We start from the raw sequence: 16,026 nt of genomic DNA on the forward strand, positions 1-16,026 counted from the left end.
GAGGATGTGGGGAGAGTGAGGGAACTCATAAGGGGCTGGGCAGCAAGTTGTTTGCTTCATACCTAGGAAAGAAGCCCAGAGCAGATGACATGATTTCTAGCTGTAGCTCCACCGGTCTTGTTTGATGCCCCAGCTGCTCAATGTGGATCCTCACCATGCCAAGTGGTTGCTTGGGCAAGGTGAACCTGAGCAGATGGGAAAAGCGGCCTGAGGGGTGCAGGATTGTCCTTCAGGGGTAGCAGGATACTGCTGAGTTGATCATTACCCTGAGTAAGAGTAAGACTTACCTGCTTGTGCCATCAGGGTGCAGTTACCTGTTAACCAGCTGATGCAAGTCATGCTGGCAGCTCTGAAACATGGGAGAGGATGGAGAGGACACTTCCATGGACAAAGCCCCTTCAAAAAGTCCATGCCGATGGATGAGCAAAGACCACGTAGGGTGGGTTCCCATGCAAGGCACCAAGCTTTCCCTCCCTTAACCTGTAATCCTAACCTTGAGGAAAATGTCCTCCCATTCCTCTGCTGAGGAAGACTCAGAGGATGAATAAAGCACACAGTCAACCAAAGCAAACAGGTGGTTCTGGCCTGGACAAATCCCTGGCCCTCTCACTGCAGTCCTGGTTTCTTTTCCCTTAACTCCCAGTTTCAAGGTCCCTCAGAAAAGCATTCCTGGAGGTTGCAGAGAAGAAACAAGGAGAGGGGAGGCAAAGAGGTTTCCTGAAACCAAAGGCCTTAGGTGGATGTGTAAGAGGCATGGATCAATAGCTGCACTTCCGAGAGCCTCCAGACTCCCTGGATCAGTGATAATAGCAGGCTGAGCTCATTGCTAATAGCTTTGGTGGGTGTGAGAGCCAAGGGCAACCCCTCTGCTTCTAAGAAAGCCTTGATTCTGTCCCTGTGGCTCTGTCAGCAGCACTGCCTGGTGCAGGAGAAGCAGGAGGATTCTTTTTCATTACTTCTCTGTGCATGGACCCTTTTTTTGGTGAGGAGGGATATCAAGGCTTGGTCTTTGGTTGGTGCTATTAAATGCACAGTAGAGCTGGTGAAACTGCAGAGGTTATCAGAGCTAAATGACTCCCTGCTGTGATCTGGGTTATCTTGCTGACTGTATCCCCTTTAATCCACTCTGATATAAAAATACCCCAAGGAAGGATGATTCCCCTGCACAAGGAGGTTATTTCTCTTCCTAAGAGATCTCCATACTCCCTCTGCTGCTCTGCCAGGCATCTGATTACCTGGCTTTGAAGTGGTGAAAGGGACATGCCTGTGGGGCTGGCGTGAAACCAATTACCATTTGGAGTCCATGGCCAGGGCTGGGTGCAGAAGGCACCAATGCCTCAGCTATTCCTCTTCACTGACTGTTCCTGCTTTGCCTGCCAGAGTTTGCCTCCCCCACGTGAGCCTCAAACTCAGCGCTGCAGTACGGAGAACCAGGGGAATGTGCTTAATAGGATTTTCAGAGGAATACCAAATTTTCCTTTTTTCCCCCCTAGGATTCCACAGATAAACTAACTCATCAGGGCTGAAAGCATGTCAGGAGCCCTGAGTGACCCAGAGGACTAATTATGGGGCCAAGGGGGAAGAGGTGAGGGCAGAAAGTTCAGTCATCCAAATGCATCCCACTGTGCTGGCTCAGTGACATTACAGCCTCAGCTACAGCCCTCACAGGCACCACTTAGTCAACTAGTGCCTTCACCTTGGTGGAAATCGCATTTCTTCCATCTATGACTTGTTTGTACCCTCCATGCCCTGCTCTCAGCATGGTGCCCAGGGCTGAACCCACAGCTGTGTGGGCTCACCCTGCAGCAGGGGTAAACACCACAAAGACCCAGGTGCCTGAGTGTTTTCTCAGGGGCTGCATGAACAAAATATCCTGGTCATCTCTGCTAGTCTGTCCCACAGTTTTGTAGCAAGTGAGAGTCAGGCATGCCAGGTACTTGTGGGGAGCATCTCCTCCACATCTTGGCTGTTGTCCCTAATGGATGGCTTGGGCAGCAATTAACGGGGAAAGCAGAGCAGAGAGAGGCAGCTCTGGCAGCACTTTGACTTTATGATGTACTTTTGCTTGGCATCAGCAAGATCTGAGGAATGTCTCTGGTGGGGGAAGGTTAACGCTGCTGGGCTGTAGATGAGGCAGTCTGGCCCTTGCTCAGGGCACCACCACGTCTGCTGTGCACAGGGGATGCCAGGGCAAAGCCAAAGCCAAGCCTTGAAGACAGGCTGAAGGGAGCAGCGTTCCTGCTTACCCCAAAACGATGGGCTGAGCCAGAGAGGATTGCTGCTGAGTGTCCCGGAGCTCCTGATGTTGAGGACTGTACATGTGTGTCACAGATGGCACATGGAATCTGTAAGGCCACTTGTCACTGACCTCTCTTGCTGATGAACAAGACAGGCTGGGGTCTGAAGAAGTTTTGGTGTGCAGAGCAGGATCTCCTAGAAGTGGACTGTAGCATCTTTTACAGCCACCTGCCCACAGCCTAACACTTGGTGGCTTGAGTTTGCCAGTGCTCCAAGTCAAATGGTCCTCAGTGGGTTCAGACTCGAACCACATGGTTCAGGTGAATGAAGCAGAACACGTGGCACTTAGGAGCACATGGAGCCCTTCCCTTCCTCAGTACCATGTGTGGCCTGGAAATGAGATGGAGCTGGACACTGTGAACACCAGAGCTGATATGTCCTTCCCAGCCAGGCTGCAGAAGGACACGTTGCTTGCAGAGACACTGAACCACCATTGCCTTGCTTTAATGCAGTAGTTTGCACCTATAGGGTGCAAAGGATTTCAAAGCTGAAGCACAGAGTGGGCACCTGCCCGTCCTCAAGTCGCACAGCCTGATGGGGCCAAAGCCAGGCTGGGGACTCCTGGCCCTCTGTGGGCTGTTGCCTTGCCCTCCAGACTTCTATCCTGCATCAGTCCAGGATGTTAGAAGCCGTTTGCCTTTATTCCTCTTTCCTCCTCCTCCTCCTCCTCCTCCTTCTCTGTGTACCAAACACCTGCAGCGGTGCTTCTGCAAGCTTGCAGAAAGGGGTTTACCCAGCATCGAGTATCATCTCGAGTTCTCCCGAAGGATAAGAAACCAGGGTAAACTTCCTTTCCTATGTCCTGATGTTGCGCAGACAGAACTGCCATGGGTTTTAGGCTCCCGAGGCGCCGGGAGCTGCCAGTAGAGGCTGCTCTCTCGCCTCGATGCGGGCCGGGGCTGCGGGGCTCTGCAGGGCCAGCCAGCTCACGGCACTTCCTGATGGCACATGTCAGGGACTTCCCTCCAGTCCGGCTCAGAGCCCGTCTCTGCGGCAGGTGACAAGGAAAGGCATCCCACAAAGCTCTGGTTTGAGCCACTGATGCCCCCGTTGCCTCCTCCAGCATGGACTGGCTTTGCTGTGTCCCCAACTGCCAAGGTTGCCACCCGCTGCTTGGCAGCCTTTGGCTGTGTGGTGGATGTCATGGGGTGGCAGTGGGGTCTGTGAGACGGGACCAAATGAGGCAGGTTGGTCCTGCTCTCCTACATCATGATGCCCAGACCGATGGCCCCAGGGGTCGTTATTGAAAGGAGGTCAGGAGGAAGCACACAAATACGTGTTTACCAGGGCATGCAGGGCTTTCATTTCCAGCCCACAGGCCGATGTCCAGGCTCTCGCTTCTGTCCTGCACCCCTGGCTACTGTCAGCCTTAACTGAGCTCAATACAGCAGAGCTGGGGACACCATCTCTTCTGAGGCATGAGCCCCTTGGTCCCCTTTGCAGGGCTTTGTGGCAAGGCACTGGGAACGCACTCATCCAGGATGGATGGAAAGGCCCCCCTGGGATTAGCAGTGCAGGATCAGACCCTCAGCATCTGTTATGTGAAGACCCAGGGCAGGGTGGTGAGAAGTGCCACAGCCACAGCCCAAATCCAGACCAGCTGCCCGCTTCCATGCAGAGTGAATCTATCTACACCCACCATGCAATTGTGCAAGACGCAAATCAGACTTGGCTTGGGATACCCCAAGCCTGGCGTAGAGGCTTCTCTCAGGTAGCCCTCCTGGTGCTGCTGAAGCTTAATGAAGCATCTTGGAGTGGAGTACTGGGCTCCCTGATGACAGCAGGGTTGAAGAGTGATGCTACGAAGCAGCAGGTTGGAAAAGCTGGAAGAAAAGCAAAAGAGGAAGACTTTGGGGCTGAAGTAGCAGTAGGAGAATAAAATGCCATTCTGACACGTCCTTCAACTTTGCTGCCAGTGCCACGCTTGCCATATCCCAAGCAACCATCCCCTCTGTGGCAAGGCAGGGGAGGAGCTGTGTCCTCTCCCAGCAGTGGCAGCGCTGTCATGGCAGTGCCTTGCAGACACAGATGTGCCCTGGTCAGGATGCAGCTCTGTTCCCAGCGTGACTGGCTGTGACTCAGAGAATGCCTCAAGGAAGCAAACCAGATGAGGAAGATGCTGCCTTTTTGTTGTTTGGAAATGAAGCCTCTTTTTTACATGGAAACCTGTTTTAATTTGCCAAAGTGCTTTGCAGACACTGCAGCACCCACTGGGCAGTGAGACACTGCAGAGAGGAAGGAGAGCTGCGATTAACATGGGCTGTGGACAAGATAGGAGCAGCTGGGTCATGCCGTGGGCATCTGAGGGGCCAGCTGGATTTGGGCACAGAATCAACACACATGGTTTCTGGAGGAGAGAATTTTTGTTTGCATGCTTACCCTGGTGCCATGAAATGCAATTTTAGGAGATACTGTTTTTTGCCCTGATCCTGCTGATGTAGCTCAAGGCAGTGAGTAGGAGCAATACGAGGGGCTGCCAGTGTGATCTATAGGGGTTGCAACATTTTGGGTCAGGGCACACACATTAAGTGGTAAATCCACAGCAGGGTAACTACCTCTCTTTGTGGATGGTGGCTTTATTAAAAAGAAATAAATAAAACATCTTTAAAGAAGAGACACAAACCCCATCCTTGGGGCAGTGCAGACAGATGAGTAATGGGGCCCTTTGAGTAAGTGCCTGCCTGGCCAGCTCTGAGTCACTGAGCAAACAGCACCAGCCTGGAGCCAGCAGCAGGGCTATTCTTAGCTGCTTTCCTGTCAGGAGATGCTGCTGAGGGAGAGGAGGAAGGTTAGGGGGTGTCAGTGGGTGAAAACATTTGTTTTCCAACTATAAAGACCCCAAAGCCAGCCTGAGGCTTGGTTGCAGTAACCCAGACTGGAGACAGCAAGTGTGAGGATGAGGAGGGTGACCACTGCTGTGCAGGGAACTCAGGCCAAGGTTCTCAGAGAGTTAAGGAAGGTAAAAGACACACCTGGGGAGACAAGTGCTCCTCTGCTGTGCACATTGCCCAGAGGTACCTGGAGGTTCCCAGTCCTGAGGACACCGGACAGCACAGACTAAGCATCACCCTCACCTGTCCCCTAATGCATCCCCCCTTTCCACCTGCCCAGCAGGATACCATTTTGAGCTTCCAAGAACCACCTCCTCTGAGGCAGCCTGACATCCCTGCTGCAGATGGGGTTGCATCAGCAGGGAAGGGAGGTGGCAGAGGGTGTTGCAAAGGCCTGGACTCAGTTGTACTTTGGCTCCTTCTAAATAAAGCATCTCCAGTCATACTGGCTCAAGCTGCTGGCTCAGCCCAGAAGCCTGGAAAACTAAATGACATCATCTAGGTACCGCTGACAGACGGTATTTCCACTCAGACACAGAGTGCCTGGGTTTCAGCTGAGGAGTGTGACTAGGGAGAACTGAAGGTTTTATGGAACCCCCTAAAACTGCCCTTTCTTCCTGCAAAGGACCCGGGCAGGCAGTTCACCCACATTTTGGTCTCTGTTCTCACCCAGGACATCCTAAACTAGACCCTCTGCACCCCAGGAGGGACCCCAGCAGAATTTCAGCTCTCTAAGCCAGCCTTTCTCCAATGCCACATGGCTGAGACAAGCCCAGGGACCATCCCATCATCTTTCTGCCATGCTTCCAGTGGTGCTCTGGCCACAGCTATGGGGGCTGCTCTCCCAGTGGCTGAAGGGTGGTGAGATCTACATGACTGCAGGCTTGGGACTGGATTTCCAGAAGAGGGGGTCATGTGTGGGAATTTTGTGACTCACTGCATGAGTACACCAAACCAATACGCTCATGAGCCTTGTCAGCACCTAATGCCATGGACAGTGTTTGGACAATGCTCTCAGGTACATGGTGTGATTTTTAGGGTGTCCTGCATGGGGCCAGGAGTTGGACTTGATGATCCTGAGGAGTCCCTTTCAACTCAGCATATTCTATAATTCTGTGATCTCACCACCTTTTGAAGTGACATTGTGCAGAGGAAGGTAAGCTGCGATACAAAGCATCTGCATCTCTCTGGCATTCTGCAGGTGAGGACCTGCAAGAAGATCAAAATTACCCTGTCAGTTGTGGAATTATAGTCTGGTGGCATAGGAGAAGGTTTAGGGGGCAGGATTTCTCTCAAACACACTTGTTCAGCTCCAATTCTACTTTCCTGGGTGGCCTTTGGCAAATAACCTGCCATCTTTGCCCCAGGTTTCCTATTTGTACAAAGCGAGACAAGAGGGATTATCCTCTGCTTTCCAGAGCTCTCTGGACTTGACTAGAGCTGATCCCCATTTGCAGGGGTACATGGAAAAGGAAAAGTCAAGCCCAATAACAATAATTACTTTTCTCCCTCCCATGGGTGTTGTAAGGATTAGCTCATATTTAGCAAAACTCTCTGTAAGTGCTAAACATTATTAATGGTCTTGGATTGCTCCAGGAGTGAATGTGGCTTTCCAGGGAGTGACGGGGTTTTTCCCTTCACTGGCACGAAGCTGCAGTGAATTCATCACAGCCCAAGGTAAGCAGAATCCTATTTCTGTTAGGCTCAGAGTGTAGAGGAGTGTCTGCAGCACAAGCAGTCCTCACCTTGCTTTCCATCAGCGTTGGAGAGGTGAAGCTGACCCCTTCTTGCATTAATGCACAACCAACAGGTCTCTGGAGGAACATGCATCCCATGGAGAGTCCCTGAGTGTGGTGCCTTAGTAAGGACTCATCTCACCAGTGTGGCAAATGGCATCTCCCACACGTGCAATGAAGTGGGGTCAAGCTGGGAGGGGCCATGCCTGCAGCATTGCCTGAAAATCACCCAGCAGCTGGGGCCAGAGACAAGGTCACAGCCCCAGCACGGCTCAGGGTACAGGTTTGAGTGTCCTGGCTCTAGTAGGGGCACATGGATGGGGGTCAATTCATGCCCCTGAGCGCCTTCAGGGTCCTAACACACAGCAACTCTGGGTACCAGGCGTGTTTATCCTCCTGCAAAGTGTGGAAAAGCAATGTACATCATCTAATGCCTCAAAGCCTGTGGGAGATGATAGATTCTCTTTTCTAGGCTCTGGTGCTGGAAAAAGATCCCATGTCTTCTCAGGAGAGGAAACTGGCTTATGACTGGCTCAGCCCCGGTCCGACTGCTCCAGCAAATGTCCCTCCTGGGGACCCCCAGCTCTCTGGGCAGGGGTGCAGGATGCCGAAGCTCATCCAGCTGCCAGACCCTGTCACCCTGCCTCTCCACCCTGAGGAGATGGGGCTGACTTTTTGTGACCCCTTCTCCCCGTGCTGACTCAGCCATGCCCCCATGGTGGGTGGCCGTAGCCTGGGGTGGGACAGCATGAAGGTAAAGGCAATATAGACTGGCAAGTTTTCAAAGAGGCCACAAGCTAAATAAATAGCCAGCAGCCTATTTCAGTGGCTGCTATATTTAGCTCAAGGAACATTTATTTATAGGCTTGGCAGCCATTCTGAGTCAATAAAAGCCAGAGAGCTGGAAAAAGGACGATTCTGGGTTTCTTGTTGCAGTAATGGTTTCTGCTGTGCAAACCACAAGGAGCAAGAGGAGAGGCAGCCTCAGCACTGGGGCAGGGGGAGGAAGCTGTGCCAGCTGCACACCCAGGGATGACTCTGCCAGGGGACAGAGCCTCTGCATACTTGTAGCCCCAGCCCCAGCTAAAAGCAGGCACCCTGCAGCTTCAACTGGGTTCCCTCCCACGTGGGTGCTACTGCCAGTCTCCTGGACCAGAGGGCATTTCTCTCTAGAACACGAGGGGATTGAGTTGTGCCTGTGGAAGTAGCTGCCCAAGATGTCAGCTCTGGGGACTCAGCCGCAGCATCTTCTCCGGGGCAGCAGGTTTGGAAAAACTAAGCCAGGAGCATGTAAATGGGGAGGGAGATGGGAGCAGTGCTAATGTTTCTGTAATAAATAATTGTCCCTTCCCATGTCATGCATGGCAACAAGCAGTTGAGAGAGGAGGACATGCAAACAGCCTGTCTGAAGCTGCCGATGGTGTCAGTCGCACAGGAGGCTGAAGCTTCACACTGGGCAGTGTCATTTCTACTCCAGCAGCAGCTGATGGCAGTAGTTTCAAGAGGTTTTACAAAAGACTCAGCAATTGCAGCTGGATGAGGGGAGTGGATTTATAAAAGACCAGGGGATTTAGCCCAGCCTGTGGAAAGCAGCTGTGAGGATGGATGTCCCTTCTGCGTCTAAGTCAATAAGTGCTGAGGCTTTCTGGAGCCAGAACTGCAGGGAGCCTGCTCACACCTTCTCCTTCCTCCAAAGAAAACCTGCTGCAGGGGGGAGCAGGGAAGTGCCTCCACCAGCTTCCACTTGAGGAGAGCCAAAATGGGGCTGCTGGTTGGCCAGGATGGCTCACTTGGCCATGGGGGGTTGGGGAATGTTTACACGGTTTAGCTGCAGTGCGCAGCAAACATGCAGCTACACGCTGCCATCGTGTCAGGAGGAAGGGGGGAACAGAACATAGCTGGGAAGAAAAATAATAACAATAATGGTAATAGTAGTAATAACAAGAATAATGTCAATGCAAACACTCCATGCCTTTGTGCTCTTTAGCTCAGCATTCCCTGATTCTGTACCATTCCCTATACTCATGTATACCCATCCAGAGCAGGACTTGGCCAGCCCTTTCCACTAGAATGGGGATGCTCTACAGCTTCAGAGCCACACTGAACCCTCAGAAGTCCCTAGAGTGGCCGTTTGCAGTCTGAGAGCCCATGAATGCCCCAATTAATTTTTATGCCCCTACTCTCTCAGCCCTGAGTCTTAGTTCTGCTTTGAATTAGTCCAGCTGCAGCTTTCAGCTGCTGGGCCCTATACACAGATACAGGTCTGGCTGTGTCCAGGCCTGGCTCTGTGTCCAGCTCTCCACCAGCTCTGGCCCTCATCAGTGCAGCCAAAGGTCCATCTCCCTCCCCAGACCCCCAAAGAGGATTCTCCAGCCCCATCCTGAGAAAGTCTGACCCTCATAAACCAAGGCTGACACCAGCTGTTAAAACACCTATTTGGGTATTTATTACAACACGTTGTTCCAAAATACAAAAGAAAGGAAAAGAAAGTAGAGGGTAGAAAAGCACTGCTGTTTACAGCCTCTGGTAATAAATAAATAAAGACGAGGCAGGGGCAGGGTGTCTCCCCAGGTCCGATGCCAGTGCTGGCCAAATGGACAGCAAGGAAGGGAGCGTGGTGGGGCTGATGGCCAGACCCTCTCTTCCCTGCTTGGGAGTCCCCAAGTACACCCTGGTACACCAGAGTGCGTGCAGACCCCTCTCTGTGTTGTGCTTGCTGAAGAAGGGTCTGATCCTGCAGGGATGAGGGTGGGAGAGGAGGCTCAGTTCCGGCACGGTCTGAACCTGCCTGCTCCCTCCCTGTCCACGGCTGCCCCAAAGGCAGGTGAGGTAGGAAGGGTGATGCTGGACCAGGACCCCAAGAGGGGTCTACCAGGGTCCCCTGAGAGAGGGGTGAGACCTGAGCTCTCTCCTCTCCATTGTGGTCTCAGAGCAACCTTGGAAATGTGTTCAGCACAGCGTGATGAGAAGGACCCCAACCCATGACAAAGCAAAGTCATGACAGAGACAAGAAACTGTGCCTGGGCCACTTGGAGAAGGCCAGAGTTAAACCCCACAAATTAAAATGACTCTTCATGGGGCTGGCGCAGTACAGAGAGTGTTTCGTACCACAGTGCAGACAGGGTTCCTCTTCCCTTCCCCTGGTGTCTCCTCCTCCACCTTACAGTCACCTGGAAACCTCTGGGTTGTACAAGGAGCACAGGCAATGGGTGCAAAAAACTGGCACCAGACTCTGTCTGCTTACGACACCCCAATTTATCAGCGTTGGATAAAAGCCGTATCAAGTCCCACGTTGGGAGCCATCCCTTTCCTAAATCCCTCCAGGTACCAGAGGCCACTCACATGTCTCCCTGCTGCTCTGCCACTGAGCTTGCTCTAGCACTGGACACATGTCCTCCCCAGGCTGTACTGTCCCTGGGCAGGGGAGCCGACTGGCACGAGGAGGACACTCAAGCCAAGAAAGCCCAGGACACTCGGTTAAAGCAGCGTGCCCAGGCTCAGCTGAGCAGGGCAGCTTTGCAAGTCACCTGTGATACCAGAGCAAGAAGCCCCTGTGGGTGAAAGTGCAGCCTGTAGGTGCAGCCAGCTGAAGAAGGTGAGATGACCCACAACCTGGAGGGAGCTGACTCCATGATCTGGATGCCTGGACAATGCCCCTTAAAGCTGTTACAAAAGCTTTAAGCTTTTGCTATTTAATTTTCCGTTGTTTATGCCAGTAGGTTCCCACCTCTTGCATCAACGAGCAGGCACCTGTATGGGGTAGAGGAGCTGCAGGAAGGGAAGGGAAGAGTTAAGAGAATAGATCTGCTCCAGGTTTGGGTGCCTTAATATCCTTAGGAAGCACCTTCCTCCAGCTCCTCTGACAAGGGTTTGCCTTTTGAGGCTTGGGGCAGTCAGGAGCTGTGCAGAGTGCAGCCACAGCTGGGCTGTGGGGAGCAGAGAGAAGGTGTGATGGGGCCTTGCTTTTATTCACAACAGAGAAACAAAGAGCAACATACAAAGAGTAAGAAGCAAAAAGGTACAGAATCATAACCATAATAATCATAATAATAATAATAATCATAAATACTCAAATCTATCATTCATAGATTGCAATGACAACACTGATAGCTTATTATCATTAGTATTAAGGATGGAAGGGTAAAGGGGACAGCAAAAGGGGATTCTGGGGGGCATTGTCTCCTAAGGGGCAGATGTAAAGGGGATGGATGTCCAAAGAAACAAGCAGACTAATAGAAGGGCTGGGAAAGCAGCGGGGGCTGGGGATGCTGCTGCTGCTGAGGCCAGGGACGAGCCTGCTCTGACCCAAGCCTCTGGCTCAGTGTTGCCAACCTGATCACTGCCCTCCTGCCAGCTTCACTCAGCCCCTGCAAAAGGCAGCTGGGAAGGTGTCTGGGATGCTCAGCCCTGGGGATAGGCTGGAAGGAAAGGTGCAATGTCCTTTCTAGTCCAAAGGAGAGCTGTAGTTTGCTCAATCCTTCATGTCATGGAAAGCTCATCCACTCATTGCCTCTGCTGTTGGACACTCAACAGCTTTGTTGGTTCCTCCCTTGAAAGCAGCGACCTTTCCTCTCCCCTGCTCACACTTTGCCACTGTAGATCCCTACAAATGAATGCACTCTTATCAGACCAGCATGGAAAAGTGATGTTTGGTTCCAGTGAGGCTTTGGGTTGGGTCATCTGGCTGTGAGAGCCTATAAAAAGACTTGGCTGACAGATGATGGGGAGGATTACCAGCCAGCACATCCATCCTCATGACAACTCACAGCTCTCTGATTCACGGACAAAGTGGTCTAAGACAGAGTTTGATCTAAAAAAATAATTTAAGTTAATTGCAAGCCAATTGGTGACCCTGATGGCTTTGGGTCAGCACTGGCAGGAGACACTCAGGCAGGGCTGCTCCATCAAGGCTTATTTTCTGGATACAGATTTCAAATATTGTATATGTGAGGGCTTCTAGTGCACATGCCCAATGTAAAGGAGAGGGATGAATGCAAAGTACATCAAAATAAGGCTACAGAGGTGGATCATTAATGTCTATTGGCATTCATGATCTACCAATCTTAAAATATACTTATCTTTGTTCTGGTTTCAGAGGAGAGAGGAGTCCATAATGCCTAACACCTCAAGCATGTCTGAGGAGCATCCAGGTGATGGCAGAGTGGAGACGACAAAAAGCAAACCACGTATCTGCCTCCTTGCAGATATTCAGGGTCTCATTTACAATATGCACCCTCTCCTTCCTGACTTGCTCCATCTGCTTTTTTGAGCTGTTAACACAGTGTCAGCTAACAGGATGAATCACCAGAGAGCTTGTCTCATGTCCCCACCTGGCTGTGCTGACCTGCTGTCCTCTTTCTATTAAATCCCTTGGGAAGACATTTAGCCCCCTCTGCATTGCTCAAAGCTACACCTAGCCAGCTCCTGCCAGCAACTTGCCTGACCTGAGCTCAGTTAGTCCATGCTGGCACCAATCCTGGAGGGCTAAAGAATGGGCAGGAACTGAGTCCTATGGAGCAGAGATCAGCAGACAATGACCACTGGCATGCTGGGGAAGAGATGTTGTCACTGAGGCAGCAGAAGGGGAAGAGGGACCAGGAGGCAGGTGACACTAACACTATGCCCGGTGGGTGGGCTACCAGGAGGATGAAGCCTTTTAACCCTCCCTCCTTGGACTTGACATCAATGTCTACTTAGGAGACCCTGCTGCAAGAGGAGCTCCTGAAATAGCTGCCTGACTCATGGGATGGACCCAAATGCCTTTTGAAATCTAAAAAGGGAGCCTAGAAAATAGTGTCATCACCCTTTCATAATCAGAAGGGAGCAGTGTTCAGGTTGGCAACACTGAGCAGGTTTGAGGTGGTTGTTGGAGGCAAAGATGGGTGGTGGTAGGCTTTTGAGGACTGACTGAGATCTCTCACCCTCATCAAAAGTGATGTGGGGAGAGAGGCAGGTGGTCCCTGGCTCTCCAGCCACCCCCATCCCTCCCCGCCACACCTCGGGGAACCAGGCAGGAGCACGTGGGGGTCCCCAGCATCTCACCAAACAGCTCCATGGAAAACCAGAAAAACTAAAGCCGGCCCGAAGAGAGCGAGGAGTCTCCAGGGAGACTTGCCTCAACTGCAAACACAGAGGTGGTTGAGGAAGCAATGAGCTGAAGTGAGCAGCCCCTCCTTGCATGATTGCAGCTTCTCACGCCTCTGCTTTGTGTTCAGTTTTAAACCTGAGATCATTTGGTTTTGTCACGGGTAGTTTGATTTAAAGATAGAAACGAATGACACGAGGAGGAACAAGGGAAAGGGAGAGAAACCATGTGGACCCAGAAAAGAAAACAAACCAACACTCCAAGGATGACACAGGACACAGACATGCACAAACACAGACCCCTGAGGTATTAGCTTTGCAAACTAGTGCGAGAAGGGAGAAAGCAAAGACAGCCACAGGGAAAGATGTGCTTTGCAGTGGAGGCAGCTCAGTGCCTCCAGCTTCAGAAAGCAGCTTCTCAGCAATCCTGACATTGGGTTTTGGGGGCAGGAGCCTGGCTTCCCACCAGATGGGAGGAAGCAGCCAACCACCTCTGAAAATAAGTCAGTTGTGCCCTGCCATGTGCTTGCAGAGCTTCGTGTCTGGACAGCATATCATCTGTTGGAAAGAGGGGAGCCAGCATGGAGGGGAACAGGACCAGGGGAGCCCCAGCACCTGCAAACACACCCCCCTTGAGTTTCTCAGATGTGAAACAAAGGATGCAGGAAAGCCTGAAAAACCAGTGCTTCCAAAGGGAAAGCAGTGCCTGTAGCTCCCAAGCAAGGTGGCTGAGGTGAGGGGGAGCTGAGGGGCTGGAGCAGGCAGGCAACACACCTCCCAACAAGAAATCCCAACTACCACCAGCCTCCCTGCCTCCACTGTGGCACCTTCCAATGCCTTCCCTGGGCAGCTGGAAATGACACCTTGCAGCCTTCTATCCATTTCAGGTGACTCCCTCCTCGCCCACTCCAGTAAGGATGGGCAGCCCAAGGGAGGGGAGGGGAGCGGGGCATGGCTGGGATGGAGTGACGATCAGGATGGGGACAATGCATGGGATGGGATAATGCCTAGGATGGCAGTAATAGATGGAGATGAGGAGAAGCAAACAGAGACCAAGGTCTGAAGAAGAGGCAGCAGCTTCCAGAAGAGTTTTCTGGCTCAGTTTGTGTTGTAAGAAGGTTTTATGGTCTGCTTGTTTACTTGTTCATTTCTAGAAAAAGTGTCCAAAAGAGTCTCCTGTCCCCTTGTTGGTGTGCCCAGAGGGAAGGGGGGAAATCTATGTCTTGGATATGAACTACAGAAGGAGCCACAGGCCTCAGATATTGCTTAGAAACTCGTATTTCAGATTTAAATACCATACACAGTAAAAATAGAGCTGAAAGTACCGCCCCACATTGTCTGCAAATCATTGCCAGAATGAACAGCTTCAATAAATTAAAAACAAAACAAAAAAATTGAAATATTATTTACGTATCAATAAAAATCGCAGTAAAACCATTTACCTTTTCTTTCGTGTGTGTGTTTTCGGGTTTTTTTTTCTTTATATTATATATAATATATATTTATATATGTATAGGGCTGCTTCAGTGCAGCATTTTTAGGATACTTAGCCAGAGAAACACAAAGGAGCATGCTTAGTGCACCAGGTCGCCAGGAAGGGGCAGTTGTGGTCCCCCCTCCAAATGCTGTGCCCCATTCCCACAGCCAAAATTGCCACCCCTGTCTCTTCCCACTTGAGTTTTATGCCCAAACTTTGAGTGCAGGTCTCTGAGGGCTGGGACCCCCTGCGGATGGGAGGGAAGGACCGAGGTGAGTGCAGAAGGGACACTAAGCATCCGCCATTGTGTTTCCCGACTTTGGAAAGACTCATCCACCTTTGCTTCGGTTTCAGCGCTTGCGCTCCCGAAAATGCACGCGCAAGTATAAATACACCCCCCACCCCACCGCCCCCCTCCCCTGTCCCCCCAGCTTAAATATCCCCCCGCCCTGTCCCCAACCCATCTCTCCAGGTGCCCCAGGTGAGTGTCAGGACACCTCGATGATCTCCATGCTGCCTGAAAAGCTGGACTGTTTGCTGATTTTGCCCAGCTCTTCACGAGCCCTGCCCTCAGACATGGTCTCCTCGAATTCCATCTGGCAGCTCCTCCGCTTGAACTGCTTCTCAGCGCCGGCCTCCTCATGCCAGCTGTGCCGCCCGTCCCGCGGCTCGGCCCGCGCCTTGTCCCTCAGTCTGATCTCACAGCCGCCCGCCACCCCGCCGCAGCCGAACGGCGGCGGATACGGGCCAGTGCTGGGAAACAGGCTCCCACCGCTCCCGCCGGCACCACCAGAGTCCTTGCCAAAGTACCAGCCAGCCTCGCCGGAGGGAGTGCTGGGGGACTCCAGGTGCACCCCGCTCCAGGCAGCAGTGGCGGTGGTGGTGCCGGGTGTGGTGGGCGGCTGGCCGAGCCGTGGTGGCAGCCCGTCCTCAGCGCCGGGGCTCTTGCGTGTGGCGCAGGTCCCGCCAACGTTGAGGCTGAGCCCGTGGGCTGGCGAGCCCGCCGGGTGCCGGTGCTTCCGCCGCTGCCTCACCTTGGCCTCCAGCAGGAGCTCAGGCCCCGCTGGCCGGTCAGGGCTCTCTGCCCCTGGGGAGAAGGGGCTGAGACTGCCAGGGCCCGAGGGGCTGTCCAGCTTGCAGAGTTTGGGGGCTTCCCCGGGTCCAGGGGGTCCAGGGGGGTCCTGCCGCAGGCTGGGAGAGTAGGCAGACTTGATGTCCAGGGAGAAGGAGCGTTTCAGGCGGTTGGTGTCCTGGATGCGCTCGGAGGAGAGGTGCAAGCCATTGAGCCCCTGCTGCAGGGTGGTGGGCGACAGGACCTTTGGGGTCCCACCCTGCCATTCGGGGTCACTGTGGGGGGACACCGAGCTGGTGCTTCTCGGCATGTCCTCGGCCTTCTCTGAGGTAGGTGTTAGGGGATGCCGGCTGCCCTCAGCCACCTCTGCTGGGTCCTGCTGGGCATCCCCCTCGCCCCGGTCTCCCTTTGTCTTTAGGGCCTTCAGGAGCTTCAGGCTCCTTTCATACTCCAGGAGCTGGCCCAGGAAGTTGAAGTTGGGCGAGATGGACGGGCGACGGTCCTTAACAAACCTGCCGAGAAACACAG

At 52.7% G+C, this 16,026-nt stretch overlaps 1 protein-coding gene across 5 annotated transcripts in view; it reads right to left on the reverse strand.

Annotated features, from left to right (window-relative positions):
• Nucleotides 1-9,286: 9,286 nt before the first annotated feature.
• DUSP8 (dual specificity phosphatase 8) overlaps nucleotides 9,287-16,026 on the reverse strand; it is a 46,782-nt gene continuing 40,042 nt past the window's right edge. For all 5 annotated transcript variants that reach the window (XM_017811537.1, XM_017811547.1, XM_017811565.1 and 2 more), the window contains one exon: nucleotides 9,287-16,010. In XM_017811537.1, coding sequence (XP_017667026.1) covers nucleotides 14,915-16,010 — 1,096 coding nt within the window. In that variant the 3' untranslated portion in view covers nucleotides 9,287-14,914. The remainder of the gene's footprint in view (nucleotides 16,011-16,026) is intronic.

The sequence above is a fragment of the Lepidothrix coronata genome, unplaced genomic scaffold (genome assembly GCF_001604755.1).
Source record: "Lepidothrix coronata isolate B3197 unplaced genomic scaffold, Lepidothrix_coronata-1.0 Scaffold1, whole genome shotgun sequence".
NCBI classification, from domain to species: domain Eukaryota; kingdom Metazoa; phylum Chordata; class Aves; order Passeriformes; family Pipridae; genus Lepidothrix; species Lepidothrix coronata.